General features: G+C 43.1%; 1 protein-coding gene across 1 annotated transcript; it reads left to right on the forward strand.

The window, feature by feature from the left end:
• The first annotated feature begins 595 nt into the window (after window positions 1-595).
• On the forward strand, window positions 596-20,268 carry LOC311104225 (endoplasmic reticulum membrane sensor NFE2L1-like). The gene is made up of 6 exons (XM_084145966.1): window positions 596-759; window positions 5,227-6,032; window positions 15,805-15,966; window positions 16,889-16,978; window positions 17,078-17,233; window positions 17,381-20,268. The coding sequence occupies exons 2-6, from the start codon at window positions 5,487-5,489 to the stop codon at window positions 18,719-18,721; spliced, it is 2,295 nt and encodes a 764-aa protein (XP_084002092.1). The 5' UTR covers window positions 596-759; window positions 5,227-5,486; the 3' UTR covers window positions 18,722-20,268.
• Window positions 20,269-21,980: the final 1,712 nt, after the last annotated feature.

Raw genomic sequence — 21,980 nt, forward strand, 5'->3', positions numbered from 1 at the left:
AGCCCCTCATTCGGCCATGTTGGCTCCCTCTAGCTGTTCGTGAATTATGTTCGGTCCTTGTTCTCTAGGAACCACAATGGTGTCAGTTTCTTATAGTGGTGCTTTTACGCGTTACTCCAAAATTAATACCGATAAGGTTTTGGTGACTTCACCTACCTCATATGGCCTAGTAGTGCATTATGGGACATTATGGATATACATCCTATCAGTAGTATCTTTAATCTCATGTGTATAGTATATGTCATAAATGAACTACTCTTGTTACAAGTGATAGTTTACTTTATTCTAATATATGTGATTCAATCCATGTTGCGAGGCTAGTCTGGATTACCGGGTGTGGATGTCATTCTGTTCTAGTTCATTCTAGCACGGCAGATGGCAGCAATGAACATAGGGATGGATTGACACAGACAGACAGTGGGATATGCTACTTTGGAGCCTGCGCACCGTGTGGCTGTGTGTGTGTGTGTGTGTGTGTGTGTGTGTTAGCCATTGACTTGGCAGGGTTGATATAGATGGGCGGTATAGCCTATAGAGGGGCATGATTTTTGACGCCGCAGAGTTATAGAAAAATACATGTGAAACCGTAGGCTTTACGTCATGTAGGGAGGGGACAGCGAACTGCGTGGTGAACTGAGCAGGGTTTAAAAGTCTTCACTCTCCGATTTAGAGTCAGAATACAAAGTCTTCCAAAAGGATTGGGCTTGCTGCTTTTCCACTGATGTGCCTATTGTTGAAAACTTCTGTCTCCATAGTCAGGTAAGAGAGTCAAAACAGGATACTGACATGACCTACATTCGTTTATGTTATTTGGCGGTTATGTAGGCCTAATATGGGTGTTATTAATGTAAATATGTAAACAGGCTATACACATTGTAGACCTTGATTTGCGATGAAGTGGAGTTTATGGTACAGTTAATAATAACAGTTAATAACAGTTTTACATGGGATATTCAGTTGCTGGACCCATTTCTATTTGCCAATAAAAGTTATACATGTCTGAAGAATGGGGGGTGAAAAAGTATTGTCAACAGTTGTTAGATCCTTGACGTTCATACATAATTCCAGATATTTTCAAGTTAACCTCTTAATTTCTTCGCTGGGTCGTTCAGTTCCCTTTGAGGAAATAGCCTACAGGTTAAATTCTCAACGTTCTTCCTGTCAGACAGGTTCAAATGCAGTCATTTAAACCATCTTTGGTTGAACTGTCGCCTCATATGACATGCAGGATCGAATGCAATAGACATGCCTATTGGAAACATCTAGCAGAATACCATTGGTCACTCGTTTATTTACATGACATAATAAATTACAAACAGTAGCCTACAGTTGCGGAAGTAATGCTGAGGAAATGAGTTGTCAAGTTATTAATTGACCCGTTGATTGGCAGAATATGCTTGTTATTTCCCGGGTAACAGTGTGATTACATCATAAGGTGTAACCTTCACCACTGTCTGTCTAGATCCCGCCCTGGCACTAACTACCAAACAACTTCTAGAAGGAATAGACGGAAGTAGATCGAAGTGAAGTCACTGGTATCTGTTGATAACAAGAACACTCCCCTGTTTGTTATCTTTAGGGGGAATGTTTCAACATTCACAATGGAGGGCCGGTTTTAGCCGTTTGGGGGCCCTAAGCGAGATTTGGTTGTGGGGGGCCCCACACCTTGCTCAAAACATTTCTTCAGTTTTAAAGCAAAATCATGCTATTCTACACATTTTGTAATGACTTATGTCATGTTAATATAATATCTGAGTGAGAATGACTAACAAAATCATTGGGGGTCCCCTGGAGGTCAGGGCCCCTGGGCACGTGCCCTGCATGCCCGGTCGGTAGTCGGCCATGATTACTACAAGTTTAGATAACTGTCTAGACTAACTACTAATCAAAAAATTCTTAGCTGACATGGCTAATTGAGTGACTGTCAGTGACTGACATATGAGAAAACTGCTGATGCACAATCACATTTTGAAATTGTACCTGATGTATTCTACTATTGTTACTGTAAAGTGTTAAACAAATCAAAATATATTATATATTTGAGATTCTTCAAAGTAGCCACCCTTTGCCTTGATGACAGCTTTGCATACTCTTGGCATTCTCTCAACCAGCTTCATGAGGTAGTCACCTGGAATGCATTTCAATTAACAGGTGTGCCTTGTTAAAAGTTAATTTGTGGAATTCCTTTCCTTCTTAATGCATTTGAGCCAATCAGTTGTGTTGTGACAAGGTAGGAGTGATAGCCCTATTTGGTAAAATACCAAGTCCATATTATGGCAAGAACAGCTCAAACAAGCAAAGAGAAACGACAGTCCATCATTACTTTAACACATGAAGGTCAGTCAATCCGGAAAATATCAAGAACTTTGAACGTTTCTTCAAGTGCTATGATGAAACTGGCTCTCATGAAGACCGCCACAGGAAAGGAAGACCAAGAGTTACTTGATACATTCATTAGTGTTAACTGCACCTCAGATTGCAGCCCAAATAAATGCTTCACAGAGTTCAAGTAACAGATACATCTTAACATCAACTCTTCAGAGGAGACTGCGTGAATCAGGCCTTCATGGTCGAATTGCTGCAAAGAAACCACTACTAAAGGACACCAATAAGAAGAAGAAACTTGCTTGGTCCAAGAAACACGAGCAATCGACATTAGACCAGTGGAAATCAGTCCAAATTTGAGATTTTTAGTTCCAAATGCCGTGTCTTTGTGAGACGCAGAGTAGGTGAACAGATGACCTCCACATGTGTGGTCCCCACCGTGAAGCATGGAGGAGGAGGTGTGATGGTGCTTTGCTGGTGACACTGTCAGTGATTTATTTAGAATTCAAGGCACACTTAACCAGCATGGCTACCACAGCATTCTGCAGCGACACACTGGTTTGGGCTTAGTGGGACTATCATTTGTTTTTCAACAGGACAATGACCCAACGCACCTCCAGGCTGTGTAAGGGCTATTTTACCAAGAAGGAGAGTGATTGAGTGCTGCATCAGATGACTTGGCCTCCACAATCCCCCGACCTCAACCCAATTGAGATGGTTTGGGATGAGTCAGACAGGCAAAGTGAAGGAAAAGCAGCCAACAAGTGCTAAGCATATGTGGGAACTCATTCAAGACTATTGGAAAAGCATTCCTCATGAAGCTGTTTGAGAGAATGCCAAGAGCGTGCAAAGTTGTCATCAAGGCAAAGTGTGGCTATTTGAAGAATTTGTTTACACTTTTTTGGTTACTACATGATTCCATATGTGTTATTTCATAGTTTTGATGTCTTCACTATTATTCTACAATGTAGAAAATAGTAAAAATAAAGAAAAACCCTTGAATGAGTAGGTGTGTCAAACATTTTGACTGGTTGTGTATATTTTTTAAAAATGGTTGTGGGCCCCCTAGTGGCCGTAGGACCTAAGCGACTGCTTATGTAGTTTACAGTGAGGGAAGAAAGTATTTGATCCCCTGCTGATTTTGTACGTTTGCCCACTGACAAAGAAATGATCAGTCTATAATTTTAATGGTAGGTTTATTTGAACAGTGAGAGACAGAATAACAACAAAAAAATCCAGAAAAACGCATATAAAAAATGTTATACATTGATTTGCATTTTAATTAGGGAAATAAGTATTTGACCCCCTCTCAATCAGAAAGATTTCTGGCTCCCAGGTGTCTTTTATACAGTTAACGAGCTGAGATTAGGAGCACACTCTTAAAGGGAGTGCTCCTAATCTCAGCTTGTTACCTGTATAAAAGACACCTGTCCACAGAAGCAATCAATCAATCAGATTCCAAACTCTCCACCATGGCCAAGACCAAAGAGCTCTCCAAGGATGTCAGGGACAAGATTGTAGACCTACACAAGGCTGGAAAGAGCTACAAGTCCATCGCCAAGCAGCTTGGTGAGAAAGTGACAACAGTTGGTGCAATTATTCGCAAATGGAAGAAACACAAAATAACTGTCAATCTCCCTCGGCCTGGGGCTCCATGCAAGATCTCACCTCGTGGAGTTGCAATGATCATGAGAACGGTGAGGAATCAGCCCAGAACTACATGGGAGGATCTTGTCAATGATCTCAAGGCAGCTGGGACCATAGTCACCAAGAAAACAATTGGTAACACACTACGCCGTGAAGGACTGAAATCCTGCAGCGCCCGCAAGGTCCCCCTGCTCAAGAAAGCACATATACAGGCCCGTCTGAAGTTTGCCAATGAACATCTGAATGATTTAGAGGAGAACTGGGTGAAAGTGTTGTGGTCAGATGAGACCAAAATCGAGCTCTTTGGCGTCAACTCAACTCGCCGTGTTTGGAGGAGGAGGAATGCTGCCTATGACCCCAAGAACACCATCGCCACTGTCAAACATGGAGGTGGAAACATTATGCTTTGGGGGTGTTTTTCTGCTAAGGGGACAGGACAACTTCACCGCACCAAAGGGACGATGGACGGGGCCATGTACCGTCAAATCTTGGGTGAGAACCTCCTTCCCTCAGCCAGGGCATTGAAAATGGGTCGTGGATGGGTATTCCAGCATGACAATGACCCAAAACACACGGCCAAGGCAACAAAGGAGTGCCTCAAGAAGAAGCACATTAAGGTCCTGGAGTGGCCTAGCCAGTCTCCAGACCTTAATCCCATAGAAAATCTGTGGAGGGAGCTGAAGGTTCGAGTTGCCAAACGTCAGGCTCGAAACCTTAATGACTTGGAGAAGATCTGCAAAGAGGAGTGGGACAAAATCCCTCCTGAGATGTGTGCAAACCTGGTGGCCAACTACAAGAAACGTCTGACCTCTGTGATTGCCAACAAGGGTTTTGCCACCAAGTACTAAGTCATGTTTTGCAGAGGGGTCAAATACTTATTTCCCTCATTAAAATGCAAATCAATTTATAACATTTTTGTCATGTGTTTTTCTGGATTTTTTTGTTGTTATTCTGTCTCTCACTGTTCAAATAAACCTACCATAAAAATTATAGACTGATCATGTCTTTGTCAGTGGGCAAATGTACAAAATCAGCAGGGGATCAAATACTTTTCCCCCCTCACTGTATGCCTGGAACCGGCCCTGATGTTATAGCATGGGGTTGAATTCAGCAGCCTCTTCCTCTGCTATTACATGAATTATGTTGGATTTACTACTTTTTATTCATATTTTCAACGTGACATTCTTTTGAAATAACTCATCAATTAATTGTATTATCTAACTTTAGTCTTTCATGTTGTGTTTGTCTATATAGGATTTAACGATATTTGGAAGAGTGAAGAGGAGAGGACTTTTGGATACATCACTTTTTTTTTATTTCACCATAGTGTCTATTTTGGTGTATCCAAAATAGCTTTATTTTCCCTCTTTATGACATTGACTTGAAGCTATAGATAACCCATCAACAGACAATAACTCTTCGGAGGCTGACACTTGGCATTTTGCCACCCACCACATCTCCATTCCCTTTCCCCTCATTACTTGCACTCACCCTGTAAACTCTGAAGACAAGACATGGTGTGTCTGAAGAAATATTTCACAGAAGGCTTGATCCAGGTAACCATACTGCTCAGCCTGGTTGGGGTCAGAGTAGATGTGGGCCCTTACCTGCCCCCCTGGCACGAGATGATCCAGGGCCCCACCTCGGCCCTCATCCAGACACAGTTCCACAACCTCCACAACCAGCTGGACGGCCAGGACCTCCATCCCAAGTGTGTGGACCTGGACGGCTTCTTCACAGCCCGGAGGATCCTGGGCTGGGTCCGCTCCCTGGACCGCCTCTGGGTGCCCAGCTCGGAGCTAGAAACCTGGTTGGTGCGGCGCGAGCCTGATGCCCTGGTGGTGGGGGCTCCTAGTCAGCCAGCCCCCCTGGAGGGAGGGATAAGTGGGTTGGAGGATCATGCAGGTGACCAGGTGGGGTCGGTCATGAGGTCAAGCGTGGGGGCGGGGTCGCCGGAGTCGGGTTACGGGCCGATCAGAGAGGACAGTCTGGACACCTTGGCGCCCCTTCTAAGAAGAAGCCATGAGGAGGAGGATGAGGATGAGGATCTCTATGAAGAGGTAAACTATGGTGCACTCTTCTACACTCCATGTCAGTAGGAGCAGTGGTAGCATAGAGTGGTGTTCAAGATAATTGGCTGATTCAGAGCTTATTTAATGTTCAAATACAATGCAGTGCCTGAAACAAATGAATTCCATCCTTAGAATATACACAATATCACAATATGAAATAGTGTAAACTACATTACTGCAAATCAGTCCAAGACTCTGCCACTGGAGAAGTATGTTCAATTAGGCACCTATCAAACTGTTGACTTACAGTAGGCAAATGCTACGCCTGTCATATATCATTACGGATCAAAGGCAGGACTTACCAGAGGCTGAGATCTCTCTATAAAAGGAGGCTTAACTGGGAGAGAAGAACACCCTTGTATGAGAACAGCCTTTCAGTAAACACAGTGGCGATTCCCACCCTCCTCGGATTCAAGCAAGCAAAAGTTTCCTGGTTGTATTTGCTGTATCATGCTGTTAATTTCAAACCTGCATAGCTAAGAGATTGTGATGCACACAAGGCAAGATATTTACTATTTATAACTCCCTTAATTTACAACATTAGGGAATGCATCTAAGATTGCAAGTCAAGAAGTAAGTGTAGGTTACTTTTCAGAATAAGTGACTGATAATTAATTAAAGGCCCGCACAGACTGTACGGTTTTAGCCATCTTATACCACAATTTTTGCAGTCTCAGACAAAATTTCCACGTTGTGCGCAAATTCTTAGGTCGTAAACGATTGTCAGACGTCTTGGCTCATTCAGTGTGACTAACATAACTTAGCAGGCGTAAAAGACATGCCTGAAATTAGATCCCCCTACATGCTGCTCTTGATGAGAAGGAAAAAATGTTGGGGGAGGTTCCCTTCTGCACTGTTCAACCAATCTAGTAAATGTGGTGGAGTTAAGATGGAGTGGCGCTTTGTTAACGTCCAAAAGCGGAAGTCGCGTCACAGGCTCTCTTTCCATTTCCCCTGAAAACCGGAACATCCGGTTGTTGTGTGACAGGGTCTAGGTCTGCAGATTAAGTACCACAATGTTTGGTTGTAGGCTCTGACAAAGTGTTGAGCCTTTATCGTGTAGTGTGGCTGGTGTTACGAGCTGATCCCAGTGACTGACCAATAGGAACACAGCCGGCACTGAGTATGCACACAATAACATGATTGAATAGTCAGATTAATATAATAGTTTGATTTAAACATTTACATGCTTTGCAAGAAGAATGATTTCTCTAATAATCTTTACATGACATCAGAAATCAGGCTACCTAATGGGATTTCGATAAATGCACAAAATCGCAAGTCAAAATAAACGTTTTACCACAGTGACCATGTTATTTTTGGGAAGCATATTTGATTCTGACATATAAAGGTTGTATTTGAAAACTATTAATAGACGCATACTTTCAGTTTTTCCGAACTCACTTCCCTCGTGCATAAGCGTAGGAGGCGTGCACTGCTGGTGCTGGCAAATGCGCAGATCAAATACACTGCTGCAGTTGGCCTAGCCTACGTCAGCTGACGTAACCTCTCAAGCCAATCGCAGAATGTGACGACAAAACTGAAGCAAATCATACAATCTGGCCAGGTTGATAAAGAATTTGATTTGGTAACATTGCACAGTGTGACATGTAATAATCGTAAAAGACTGAATCCAACGTACAGTGTGGAAAGGCCTTAAAGTAAAATATTTGTTTTATTCTAGTAAAAAAGTTCAGGGGATTGTATATTAGGCATGGTGTTTGGTGGGCTGACCTCTTCAGATTTCAATAGCAGAAGTATAATATCCAATATGACGAGGCGAATCATTTAGGACATTAGTAGTCAATGTTTACTCTCTGAGGTCTTGCTGAACTTGAAAACATTCCCAGTGGGTCAGAAGTTGATACACTCAAATAGTATTTGGTAGCGTTGCCTTTAAATTGTTTAACTTGGGTCAAACATTTACATTTTAGTCATTTAGCAGACGCTCTTATCCAGAGCGACTTACAGTTAGTGAATACATATAGTTTTTATTTTAATTTTTTTATACTGGCCCCCCGTGGGAATCGAACCCACAACCCTGGCATTGCAAATGCCATGCTCTATCAACTGAGCTACATCCCTGCCGGCCATTCCCTCCCCTACCCTGGACCAATTGTGCGCCGCCCATGAGTCTCCCGGTCGCGGCCGGCTGCGACAGAGCCTGGATTCGAACCAGGATCTCTAGTGGCACAGTTAGCACTGCGATGCAGTGCCTTAGACCACTGCGCCACTCAGGAGACTCATGGGCAGCGCACAATTGGCCCAGCGTCGTCCAGGGTAGGGGAGGGAATGGCCGGCAGGGATGTAGCTCAGTTGATAGAGCATGGCATTTGCAATGCCAGGGTTGTGGGTTCGATTCCCACGGGGGGCCAGTATAAAAAAATAAAAAATAAAAAAATATATATATGTATTCACCACGTTTCGGGTAACCTTCCACAAGCTTCCCACAATAAGTTGGGTGAATTTTGGCCCATTCCTCTTGACAGAGCTGGTGTAACTAAGACATAAATCACTTTAAAGACAGGAAAAAGTCTTGTTTTATCCAGTCTATTTTTGATACAGTGGGGAAAAAAGTATTTAGTCAGCCACCAATTGTGCAAGTTCTCCCACTTAAAAAGATGAGAGAGGCCTGTAATTTTCATCATAGGTACACGTCAACTATGACAGACAAATTGAGAAAAAAAATCCAGAAAATCACATTTTAGGATTTTTTATGAATTTATTTGCAAATTATGGTGGAAAATAAGTATTTGGTCACCTACAAACAAGCAAGATTTCTGGCTCTCACAGACCTGTAACTTCTTCTTTAAGAGGCTCCTCTGTCCTCCACTCGTTACCTGTATTAATGGCACCTGTTTTAACTTGTTATCAGTATAAAAGACACCTGTCCACAACCTCAAACAGTCACACTCCAAACTCCAAGCAAGACCAAAGAGCTGTCAAAGGACACCAGAAACAAAATTGTAGACCTGCACCAGGCTGGGAAGACTGAATCTGCAATAGGTAAGCAGCTTGGTTTGAAGAAATCAATTGTGGGAGCAATTATTAGGAAATGGAAGACATACAAGACCACTGATAATCTCCCTCGATCTGGGGCTCCATGCAAGATCTCACCCCGTGGGGTCAAAATGATCACAAGAACGGTGAGCAAAAATCCCAGAACCACACGGGGGGACCTAGTGAATGACCTGCAGAGAGCTGGGACCAAAGTAACAAAGCCTACCATCAGTAACACACTACGCCGTCAGGGACTCAAATCCTGCAGTGCCAGACGTGTCCCCCTGCTTAAGCCAGTACATGTCCCGTCTGAAGTTTGCTAGAGTGCATTTGGATGATCCAGAAGAGGATTGGGAGAATGTCATATGGTCAGATGAAACCAAAATAGAACTTTTTGGTAAAAACTCAACTCGTCGTGTTTGGAGGACAAAGAATGCTGAGTTGCATCCAAAGAACACCATACCTACTGTGAAGCATGGGGTGGAAACATCATGCTTTAGGGCTGTTTTTCTGCAAAGGGACCAGGACGACTGATCCGTGTAAAGGAAAGAATGAATGGGGCCATGTATCGTGAGATTTTGAGTGAAAACCTCCTTCCATCAGCAAGGGCATTGAAGATGAAACGTGGCTGGGTCTTTCAGCATGACAATGATCCCAAACACACCGCCCGGGCAACGAAGGAGTGGCTTCGTAAGAAGCATTTCAAGGTCCTGGAGTGGCCTAGCCAGTCTCCAGATCTCAACCCCATAGAAAATCTTTGGAGGGAGTTGAAAGTCCGTGTTGCCCAGCGACAGCCCCAAAACATCACTGCTCTAGAGGAGATCTGCATGGAGGAATGGGCCAAAATACCAGCAACAGTGTGTGAAAACCTTGTGAAGACTTACAGAAAACGTTTGACCTGTGTCATTGCCAACAAAGGGTATATAACAAAGTATTGAGAAATGTTTGTTATTGACCAAATACTTATTTTCCACCATAATTTGCAAATAAATTCATTAAAAATCCTACAATGTGATTTTCTGGAGAAAAAAAATCTCATTTTGTCTGTCATAGTTGACGTGTACCTATGATGAAAATTACAGGCCTCTCTCATCTTTTTAAGTGGGAGAACTTGCACAATTGGTGGCTGACTAAATCCTTTTTTCCCCACTGTAAGTGTGGATATCCAACTGTATTGCAACAGTTACATTTGAGTAATTGTAAGAAATTACAATTAACCCAAGTCACAACCCCATCACTCTGTAGCTCAGCTGGTAGAGCACGGCGCTTGTAACGGCAAGGTAGTGGGTTCGATCCCCGGGACCACCCATACACAAAAAAATATAATGTATGCACGCATGACTGTAAGTCGCTTTGGATAAAAGCGTCTGCTAAATGGCATATTATATTATTATTATGTTTTAGCAGGTGCTCACTTTTGTTCGAGCCTGTGTTTTGCCAGCTGAAACACTCATTGAGAAACAGTGTTGGGCATTGAATGACTGAATCACGAGGAGTTAGTGCAGCAGCATGCCAATAGCTTGGCTGGACTTCCTCTTGTTTTTCAACAGCTGAGGGAGAGCTGCTTGTTGATATGTTCCACTAACTGTGAGGGGCGCGCTGGCCGGGCCCAGGCTGCTCTGTGTCAGGGGAATGGAGGCCAGAGAGGGGTGTGTGACTGGAAATGTGTCCCACTTTAGCCACTGGCTGTTCAGTCTTGCCCCATATATACAGCTATCCACGCCCATCTCAGCCTAGCTGATTTGGTGTAGGAATAAACTGGCTGGCATAGTCATCATAAGTACACACATTCCGTGTAGGCTAATTGTATTTGTACACCAATCATATTTAGAAGTGCAATCGCAATAATACTTCATTTTACTATGGAAATAAACTTATCTGAAGATACCTAAAATATTGCGGTTAAAAGATTTGTTGAATATTGCAAACACGGGGGACAGATTTTTCTGCTCTAACCTAGACTTTGAAGGGGAATTTCCTAATCCTATCAAATCACTTTCATTTAGCACTGAGGTACAATATTAGTCACTTTGGGAGTGTAGGGAGTTTTCAGCCACTGTAGGGTCTAAATATATATATCTGCTTGGCAACATGCCTGAGTATGCACCCTACACTGGACTCTCCAACACTCCATAATGGGATTGTTTTGGATTGGGAAAAGTATGGGGGTTGTTTTGTTTTAGTCCTCTGTGTGTCATTGCCATCTCCTGGCCTCTGGTCTTTTGGGCCATTTGACTGCGTACCCAGTCTCAGCCACAGTGACTGCAGACATCCACAGACACCAGCTTTAGTTTTAGCCTCCCAAATCAGCTGCCACTCTCAGGGCAGAGAAAGTGGTGTTATTTGGCCTGTCCACTGTCACAGTTGACCAAGTATGCAGTTCAGACTGGACGTGTAGCCCTGTTGGCTATTTCTGGACAGGAGGGCATGTTTTTTGGCATTGCTAACTGGTACTCAGTGTAAAATGTACATGCCTCATGTTTTCCCACCAACCCCCCATGAATATAGTCCTGTTGACATACAGTTGAAGTCGGAAGTTTACATACACCTTAGCCAAATACATTTAAACTTAGGTTTTCACAATTCTTGACATTTAATCCTAGTAAAAATTCCCTGTCTTAGGTCAGTTAGGATCACCACTTTATTTTAAGAATGTGAAATGTCAGAATAATAGTAGAGAGAATGATTTATTTAAGCTTGTATTTCTTTCATCACATTCCCAGTGGGTCAGAAGTTTACATACACTCAATTAGTATTTGGTAGCATTGCCTTTAAATTGTTTAACTTGGGTCAAACGTTTCGGGTAGCCTTCCACAAGCTTCCCACAATAAGTTGGGTGAATTTTGGCCCATTCCTCTTGACAGAGCTGGTGTAACTGAGTCAGGTTTGTAGGCCTCCTTTTCTTTTTTTCTTCTTTTTTTGGGCGGTAGATCAGCTTAATATTGCAGATAGATTGTAACTTCCATCAATGTAATAGTCTGCATCACTTCCAAGCCCCCATGTTATATATATATATATATATATATATATATATACAGTGGGGAGAACAATTATTTGATACACTGCCGATTTTGCAGGTTTTACTACTTACAAAGCATGTAGAGGTCTGTAATTTTTATCATAGGTACACTTCAACTGTGAGAGATGCAATAAAATGCAAATTAATTACTTAAAAATCATACAATGTTATTTTCTGGATTTTTGTTTTAGATTCCGTTTCTCACAGTTGAAGTGTACCTAGGATAAAAATTACAGACCTCTACATGCTTTGTAAGTAGGAAAACCTGCAAAATCGGCAGTGTATCAAATAATTGTTCTCCCCACTGTGTATATATATATATATATATATATATATATATATATATATATATATATATATATATATATATATATACACACATACATATACATACACACATACATACATACATACATACACACATACATATCCTTTAAAAAAAATATATAGTCCCCTTTATTACTTTCCAACCCCACCACCCTTTCTGTCTGGTTTGTAGGCCTCCTTGCTCAAACACACTTTTTCAGTTCTGCCAACAAATGTTCTATAGGATTGAGGTCAGGGCTTTGTGATGGCCACTCCAATACCTTGACTTTGTTGTCCTTAAGCCATTTTGCCACAACTTTGGAAGTATGCTTGGGGTCATTGTCCATTTGGAAGACCCATTTGCGACCAAGCTTTAACTTCCTGACTGATGTCTTGAGATGTTCCTTCAATATATCCACATAATTTTCCTTCCTCATGATATAATCTATTTTGTGAAGTGCACCAGTCCCTCTTGCAGCAAAGCACCCCTACAGCATGATGCTGCCACCCCCGTTCTTCACGGTTGGGATGATGTTCTTTTGCTTGCAAGCCACCCCCTTTTTCCTCCAAACATAATAATGGTCATTATGGCCAAACAGTTCTATTTTTGTTTCATCAGACCAGAGTACATTTCTCCAAAAAGTACGATCTTTGTCCCCATGTGCAGTTGCAAACTGTAGTCTGGTTTTTTTTATGGCGGTTTTGGAGCAGTGGCTTCTTCCTTGCTGAGCGGCCTTCAGGTTATGTCGATATAGGACTCGTTTTACTGTGGATATAGATACTTTTGTACCGGTTTCCTCCAGCATCTTCACAAGGTCCTTTGCTGTTGTTCTGGGATTGATTTGCACTTTTCGCACCAAAGTACGTTAATGTCTAGGAGACAGAACGCTTCTCCTTCCTGAGCGGTATGACGGCTGCGTGGTCCCATGGTGTTTATACTTGCATACTATTGTTTGTACAGATGAACGTGGTACCTTCAGGCGTTTGGAAATTGCTCCCAAGGATGAACCAGACTTGTGGAGGTCTACAAATTTTTTTCTGAGGTCTTGGCTGATTTCTTTTGATTTTCCCATGATGTCAAGCAAAGAGGCACAGAGTTTGAAGGTAGGCCCTGAAATACATCCACAGGTACACCTCCAATTGACTCAAATGATGTCAATTAGCCTATCAGAAGCTTCTAAAGCCATGACATAATTGTCTGGAATTTTCCAAGCTGTTTAAAGGCACAGTGAACTTAGTGTATGTAAATTTATGACCCACTGGAATTGTGATACAGTGAAATAATCTGTCTGTAAACAATTGTTGGAAAAATTACTTGTGTCATGCACAAAGTATATGTCCTAACCGACTTGCCAAAACTATAGTTTGTTAACAAGAAATGTGTGGAGTGGTTGAAAAACAAGTTTTAATGACTCCAACCTAAGTGTATGTAAACTTCCGACTTCAACTGTATATTTTGTTTTGGAACATAGTTAAAAATATATATTCTTATGCTCTTCCTTCCATAGATGGTTAAGCTTTCTGGGTAAGTTATATTGAACTGAGCATCTGAGACCAAGTTAGGGGACAAGTTAGGTGCTGCAATCGTGATGTAACTATTCAGACATACTGATACTCTTAGTTCCCTCCAAGGAACTAAGCGTCCCTGATAACGACCTTCCCCCAGACTAACTCATCAGGGAAGCAGCAACTGCACAGAGACAGCTGGGCTGTATTTTTTAACTCCAGCTGCATCATATTATGGCAGCAATGTGTGGTACTGTCTGGGGCTGGGGCATGCCACCACATCTCCCCCTCTTATAGGTGTTGCTATTGCTACAGGGTGCCAGACAATCACCAGGCTGGACATGTCTAAAGTGCCAGACATCACCAGTCCTGCAATATTATGTTTGAGGAGGAAGGTCAACAATGTTTCCTCTGGGATACTGCTCAGTGAACCATTTGCCCTCCCCTCTCTCTGTGCATTCATACAGAGAGAGGGGTCAAGGACCTCTCCTAAGGCCATGTGCTATAATTTGTTTTAACTTCCCAGACTTGTTATTCAGTTATTACAACTCATCTCTGCTCTAATACCTTGACTTGCTCAATGAAACACTGAAGTGCTGCCAGGCTCATTTGTCTGAGCCTCTCAGGGCAGTAATATTGTGACATGTCAATATTGTGGAAGGTGGCAAACTGACAACGTCTTGACCCGCCAGCTCTGCTGTGACCCCAGATGTTTGTCTTGGAAACTTGGATTCACAGCTCAAATAGCACTCAGAGAGCTTTGTAGGTATGTTTCACTCAGAATATTGCCCCTGTGACCACAGCTTGTTTGTTTTGTAACACGAGGTGGCATCATTCTGGCACACATTCATATCTTTGATTTCGCAACGCTTGTTTACTAGCTTAGGCTAGTAGTAGATCACCTCTTCAGACAGGAGCAGGTATATGTATAGCCCTATACCCAGAGCCCTCTACACATAGCCCTATGGACCCCATCCACTGCCCAAATCTGTCCAGAGCTGCTGCCTTTGGCCTCACATCCCCCTTACCTAACACTTCTCATGTTGTGCTTATGCTTGAGGAAAACATGCTGTGCAATCCCTTCCAGTCACATTTAGGTACACATTGATCCAAACCCATAAGAGTGATGCCAGAGTGGCAGGACCACAGGCCTCAGGGAATGTTCAGAGGCAGGGGTTGGAACCGGTTCAGGGAACAAAACAGAAAACCAGAGAACCTTTTTTTAGGAAGGGAAACAGAACCAGGAACAAAAGTGATCTCTAGTCTTCTGGAACAGAACCATTATTTTCTAACCTTGAGAACCGGTTAATAATGTTATTTTCTGTTACCAAAATATTCCTAATGTGTAGTATATAATTTCGGTTCCAACCCCTGGTCAGAGGTCAAACATGTTGTAAAATACTGTTCAAGGGGTCGGTCACCAAGTTCAGAATGTTCCAAACAGTCAAAGTGTAAACAGCCAAGGAGAGGCCAAAGACGGTTAGTTACTCAGTTTCACTCAGGTCGCTGTACTGTAAGGTTAGAATCGGGGCATCACAAAGGGCAACATCCCGAACTCTGATAGTCCCTTTCAGTGGAGGGCGAGAGGATCAGCTGCAAATTTAGAACTGGTTTAGGGACACGACTGGAGCAGTTGGTATCTCTAAGCTCCAACTTAAGGAAAAGGTTAAATCTATTCATAGCCATCTCACTGTTTGTATGCAATGTCTACTAATGTATGGGCCTGTATGGAAAAATAAACAATAGTAGATCAAACGCAGTGGCTGAAATCCGCTTACTCTTTTTGTCCCTGGCCTGTGTCCTATCTAATAATAGTAGAGCGAGAACTTAAATCAAACATACAAGGATACATAGGGCATTGTATGGATGATTGAATTTCATAGTTATTATGCTACACCTAACATTTCAATTATTATTGTATGTTCACAGGATACAGATACGCTTTGGCAGGATCACTCTAATCATGGACGCCATCAGAGGCCTGAGGAGGGAGAGGAGCCGGTGGGGGACACCTGGAGAGAAATCTGGAGGGATGGTGGACGCTCTTACGACCGTGCGAATAGAGAACTTGCACAGGATTTATCTGATCAGGTGGGACTCCGTCCTGAGGCTTATAAATGTCCATATGTCATACATACCTGTACACTTGGTCTTGTTCTTAGACATCCTGGTACAATTATGTTATAAAACGCACATGCTGAAATATTAGACATGGCAAGACCGGCATTCAAAATGGAATAGGAGCCGCTTTCTCCATACATTGGAAACTTGCCCCGTCAGCTGAGAGACCGAGTGAGAGGCCCTGACACATGCATTTTGGGAAAGAGTAACACTCTGGTTGCTTGAAACCAAATATGGGTTTTCTACCCTGGCTGTGCGTCGTGAAACAGGATAGGGTGTTTGGGGTAGATGAGGTGGAGATAGGAAGCAGTCTTCCCAAGTTTGTAAAATAAGAACATAACCCAGAAACCTGCCCTTTTATATGGCAGTTTATAAATAATAATAATATGCCATTTAGCAGACGCTTTTATCCAAAGCGACTTACAGTCATGCATTTTTTTTTGTGTATGGGTGGTCCCGGGGATCGAACCCACTACCTTGGCGTTACAAGCGCCGTGCTCTACCAGCAATCTCTTGCACTCCTACGGGTCAGAAGAGACCTGAAACTCTTGCTAATCCGCTATACCTAATTCCAGGAACAGGGGCAGCCACATATCATTACAAAGGCATTTGCACTCCTCAGTGGCGTGTAGCTGGAGCATGAGTTTCCTTGGCCTAAGGAGAAATACAATATAGTGAAATGAAATGAACATTTGATACCACACTACAAAATGATTCAGATAAAGCCACGCTGTTCCAACTGTTTAGTTTTACCCTCTTGCCATATCATGTTCTGTAAAAAAGCCTAATCATCTCCACCATCTGTGTCAGTTCAGCTCAGAAGAAAGGAACCATTGTCACCATCCAGAACATCCAGGTAGCTCTCTGCTCACTCTTGTTCTCTTCTCATCAGTTTGCCAGCTTGGAAGCTCAGTCCTCAATGTCCTTCCAGGAATGTCTACAGCTCATGGAAGACACCTTCCCTTTTGGAGAGGAGATAGAGGTACAGTACAGTTGTTTTATTTGATGTTACTAGGGTAAGAGATGACCATTGATAGGTTTGTTGACCATTGAATGACCATTGTGATGTTTCTGTTTTTAGCTGTCAGACCCAGTTGGCATAGATCTGAGGGAAACCAGCGGAGACGACCCAACCCCTGTCCGAGAGCTTCTTCTGTCCCCCCTGCTGTCCCATGAGGATCCCTCTCTGGACTTGGAGCAGCAGTGGCATGATATTCTCGCCATCATGGAGCCAGAAGTAAGTCCTAAGTGGTTTCTGCTTTTATCCCCTTCACAAAATCATTATTTGTTTAAATGTGTCAAAAAGGGTATAAACGTCGAACTAACCTTGCCCTGAGAGCAATTCAAAATAAATCTAATCCAACTTCTTGTATTATTTTGGAAGGATATGGACCTTGGCAGAGATGTAATGCAATCTGGATCTATTCAGAGTTCCAGCTTGATGGACCCTGTTCACCAGGATGTCAGCCTTCATCAGGCAATCCTGCCCGGAAGCAGCCAAGATAGTTACCCCTTCAACCCCAGCTTCGGGGACAGTGTTCCCCTGGAGGCCCCACTCCAGCCAGCCCTGCTTAGTCAGTCCTCCAGCAGACCTGACTTTGACCTTAACTTGACCTTTGGCCCATCTGACCTGACAGATACCGCCCTTCCTTTGGCACTCAATGGCACAGTTGGCAACCACATGCCTTCCATTCAGTCAAGTCTCTTTCTGGAGGAACCAGTCCTGCCTAACCCACTCGGCTCCCTCTTGGATGATGCCTTGCTGGATGAGATTAGCTTCCTGGACCTGGCTCTGGAGGAAGGATTCAACCCAACACAGGCCTCCCAACTTGAGGAGGAGCTAGACTCGGACTCTGGACTTTCTCTGAACTTCAGCCACAGCCCTGCATCCCCTAGCAGTTCGGAGGCATCCTATTCATCTTCTTCGTCATCTTCATCATCTGACTCTTCTGTGTTTTCTGACGAAGGGGCTGTGGGCTACAGCTCTGACATGGAGGCTATTGTGGAGCGAGAGGAGGGTGCCGTGGGAGGCTACTTCCCAGAAGTCAGCAAGATGTGCAGCACAAGCTACCAGAAGCCTGGGCGTTTCAACAACCTCCCTTGGCTGGAACAAGTGGGCCACGACCATACCTACAACCAGCCTAGGGCCACCTCTCCCACGCAGGGAAAATCCCTCAAGCTACCAAAGTCGCGTTATAGCAAACCCTATGAGCATGACATTTCCGATAAGCTTTGGGGCCGTGATGAGCGCCGGGCTCGCACCATGAAGATCCCCTTTTCCAACGATCTCATCGTCAACCTGCCCGTGGAGGATTTCAACGAACTTCTGACCAAGCATCATCTCAGTGAGGCCCAGCTCAACCTGATCCGTGACATTCGCAGGCGGGGCAAAAACAAGATGGCTGCTCAGAACTGCCGCCGACGCAAGCTCGATGTCCTGTTTGGGCTCGAGGAGGGAGTAGAAGGATTATGCCGCCACAAGGCCCGCCTGTTGAAGGAAAAGGCAGAGAACCTTCGCTCCGTCCGGGAAATGAAGCAGCGGCTCAGTAGTCTGTACCAGGAGGTTTTTTCCCGTCTGCGGGATGAGCAAGGAAGACCCTTGCCTACCACTGACTACACCCTCCAATTTGGCAATGATGGACAGGTCCTGCTTGCGACACGGAACGGTTCAGTCAGTGAGCAAAACCGCAAGCCCCACAAGAAACAGAAGGACAGAAAAAAGTGAAAAGATTAGTTGGGTGTCTAGTTTGGTGTAGGACTCAAGGAGTCGATTGACAAGGGGATGGTTGTAGAGATTCAAGAATGTCTCACAAGAAGAGGGAACTGAAAAGGAAAGATGCAAGAGGATGCAAATGGTCTTCCTAAATCGGTTTAATCTGCTCTGATAGTTTATTTGCTGGAAAGGACATGTAGCACAAATATGATCATGCAAGAATCTTGTGAGCATCTTGGAAAAACAAAGGGAAAACCTGTCTCAGGAGCAAAATAACTGTTGGGAGGACCGTGTCAGCCTTCCAAAGAAATACAGTACATAAAAACACTAAGGTGACAAGGAGGAAGGGCTAGCCTAAGGCCTTTAGCCAAAAGACATTCCCCACACCAGTACACCACCTACACCAGCCTGTACCAGGCAGGATGGGTCCATGGACTCATGTTGCTTACGCCAAGTCCTGACTCTGCCATGAGCATGACGCAACAGGAACCGGGATTCAGCAGACCAGGCAATGTTTTTCCAGTCCTCAATTGTCCATTGTTGGTGATGACATGCCCACTGGAGCCGCTTCTTGTATTTAGCTAATAGGAGTGGAACCCGGTGTGGTCGTCTGCTGCAATAGCCCATCCGTGACAAGGATCGACAAGTTGTGCATTCCGAGATGCCGTTCTGCACACCACTGTTGTACTGCGCCGTTATTTGTCTGTTTGTGGCACGTCTGTTAGCTTGCACGATTCTTGCAATTCTCCTTCGACCTCTCATCAACAAGCTGTTTTCGTCCACAGGACTGCCGCTGATTGGATGTTTTTTGTTTGTCGCACCCTTCTCGGTAAACCCTAGACACCGTTGTGTGTGAAAAGCTCAGGAGGGCGGACGTTTGAGATACTGGATCCGGCGAGCCTGGCACCGACGATCATAACACGCTCAAAGTCGCTTAGGTTACTTGTTGCCCATTCTAACGTTCAACCGAACAGTAACTGAATGCCTCGATCCCCATCTGCCTGCTTTATATAGCAAGCCTCAGCCACGAGACTCACTGTCTGTAAGAGTGATCAATTTTCATGAACTGACCGGTGAGTGTATACCCAAGTAAAAAGGGTAAGACAGGGGAACATGGTTGAGAACAAAAGGGAACCAAAAGGGTTTGCTCCTGTCTAAAGCCTATCGAACACAACATAAGTTGCCATTAACTGGTGCATAATAGCTGTCAGATTGTGAAGGAGTTGGATAGTGCCTTTAGTAAAGCCTTAGTTACCCACACAGCGATCTGTGGTTCTCAGGGGATGTGATTGTATGACAACATGATGCAGACAATGGTACAATGATATTCAGGAAATAGATTGGTTTAAAGTACCTGGATATAGTATCTATTCAGGCCCAGTGCCAACAATATTGTGTTAATAATATGGTTGTGGACTTTTATGTGTAACAAGTTGAAATTGAATGCCTTATCACCGGTATCATACTGGAATACAACGATTAAAGCTGCATAAAATATCACTGCATTTTCATAAACGTTAAAAATAAGTAAAGAAATGTATTAAATGCCACTACAAGTACTGTGATTGTGTCTTTACACTACTGTTATGCTTTATAAAGCACTTTCCAAGTGTCCAATATCATCAACAGAAAAGTATTTAACAAAAACACTGAATTAGAGGTGCTTTATTGTATTATTGGTTTGAAAATAAGATTTTGTTTTACGAGGAGTTCTCACCCCATTCTGTTTCATGCTTTTGAATACTTGCTGGCAACCAAGGGTTGTTACTTTTGGGTGAATCAAACATTTTCAACCTACATCTCTTTTTGATCCCTTTTTGCCTTGACGATTGAGTGATATTTCTAAGAATACTTATACGTACTAAAGAATTACAAGTTAACTTGTTTCAACAAATTATATGAAACACCATTGTTAACAAAAAAGATTTATTGTCCAAAAACATTTAAACAAGTAAAATTAACCACTGCAAATGGTGACATTGATTGAAAGCAAGAAACATGCAACAAGAGATGTATCTTCAGCAGACACGAGAAAGAGTCAAAGACAAAATAACTAAAAGGTTACATATGAGCCACTTGACTAGGATATACTGTATATATAGACATCTTCCGGTCTGGTATATTAGAAAAGATATACAGCCCTCTTAGACTTGTCATGTTAAAATGAGCAGTAAAATGCCAATGCAAAATCAATCCAAGGCAACGGGCTCTATAACCAGGGCTGTAAAACCCTGGTACTGGTGGCTGTCTTCAGTACCTCAACATTTAAATGTTAGTCACAATTAAATCAGTTAAAATCGATTAACACTTTTTCATTCAAGCTATTGTTAGCTGTGATTAATCAATTAAATCAATGACAACAATTTAGGATTTAAAAGATGCCAGAAGAGGGATATTCAGACACAGTAGAGCAGTGAACAATTCTGCAATTGAGGTAGCGAAGCCCCACAAACCAAACTTGAATATAACCCACCCACCTCTGTGAGGGTGTCAGATCTTTAATTGGCAGCTCATTTTAATATAACAGGTCCAGACACAGCGAGAATTAACATCAGAGCTCAAAGGTAAAGTCTGAAAATAGAAATAGCTTAGTTGGAGAAGTCGTCTTTATCTGGTCTTGCGATTTCCTGGGGAGAAGGCCCATAATCAGTTTGTCAGTTGTGTGAGATGGATAAATTGCTAGATTGATCTACATTCACATGGCTGCCAACAACTTGGATAGATTTACTTTACACTATAAAACAGACCACCATAAAACCGTTGTATTTACTTTGAATCACAATACAGACTATACCTAGGGGCCCATCATCTTTATTTAAAAGAGGTGCATGTGCATAGACCAGGGTTCTCCAACCCTGTTCCTGGAGAGCTACTCTCCTGTAGGTTATCTTCAACCCCCGTTGAAGTGCGCTAGATTAGGGTTGGAGCGAAAACCTAAAGGACGGTAGCTCTCCAGGAACAGGTTTGGAGAGCCCTGGCATAGACACTACATTTACCTCTGTGTATACCTATTGGGAGAGATTTGACACTTGAATTACTGGCTTATGTTGGTTGCATTGCAAGAAAAATTAAATGTCATCATTATTGGTTTTTGTCGATCCATCATCTTCGTAACCACATAGCCAATTTTTACTGATTGCCAATCAAATAAAACCATGGGCCTTGACTGAGCCCTACCCTTCCCACCCCCTTAATCCAAATCCACGTATTTACAGTGCAGTTTGACGCTAATACCAAACCTCCTAAAAGCCCCAATCACCGCAAGGAAGCC

This window comes from Coregonus lavaretus (genome assembly GCF_964263955.1).
Source record: "Coregonus lavaretus genome assembly, chromosome: 28".
NCBI classification, from domain to species: Eukaryota; Metazoa; Chordata; class Actinopteri; order Salmoniformes; family Salmonidae; genus Coregonus; species Coregonus lavaretus.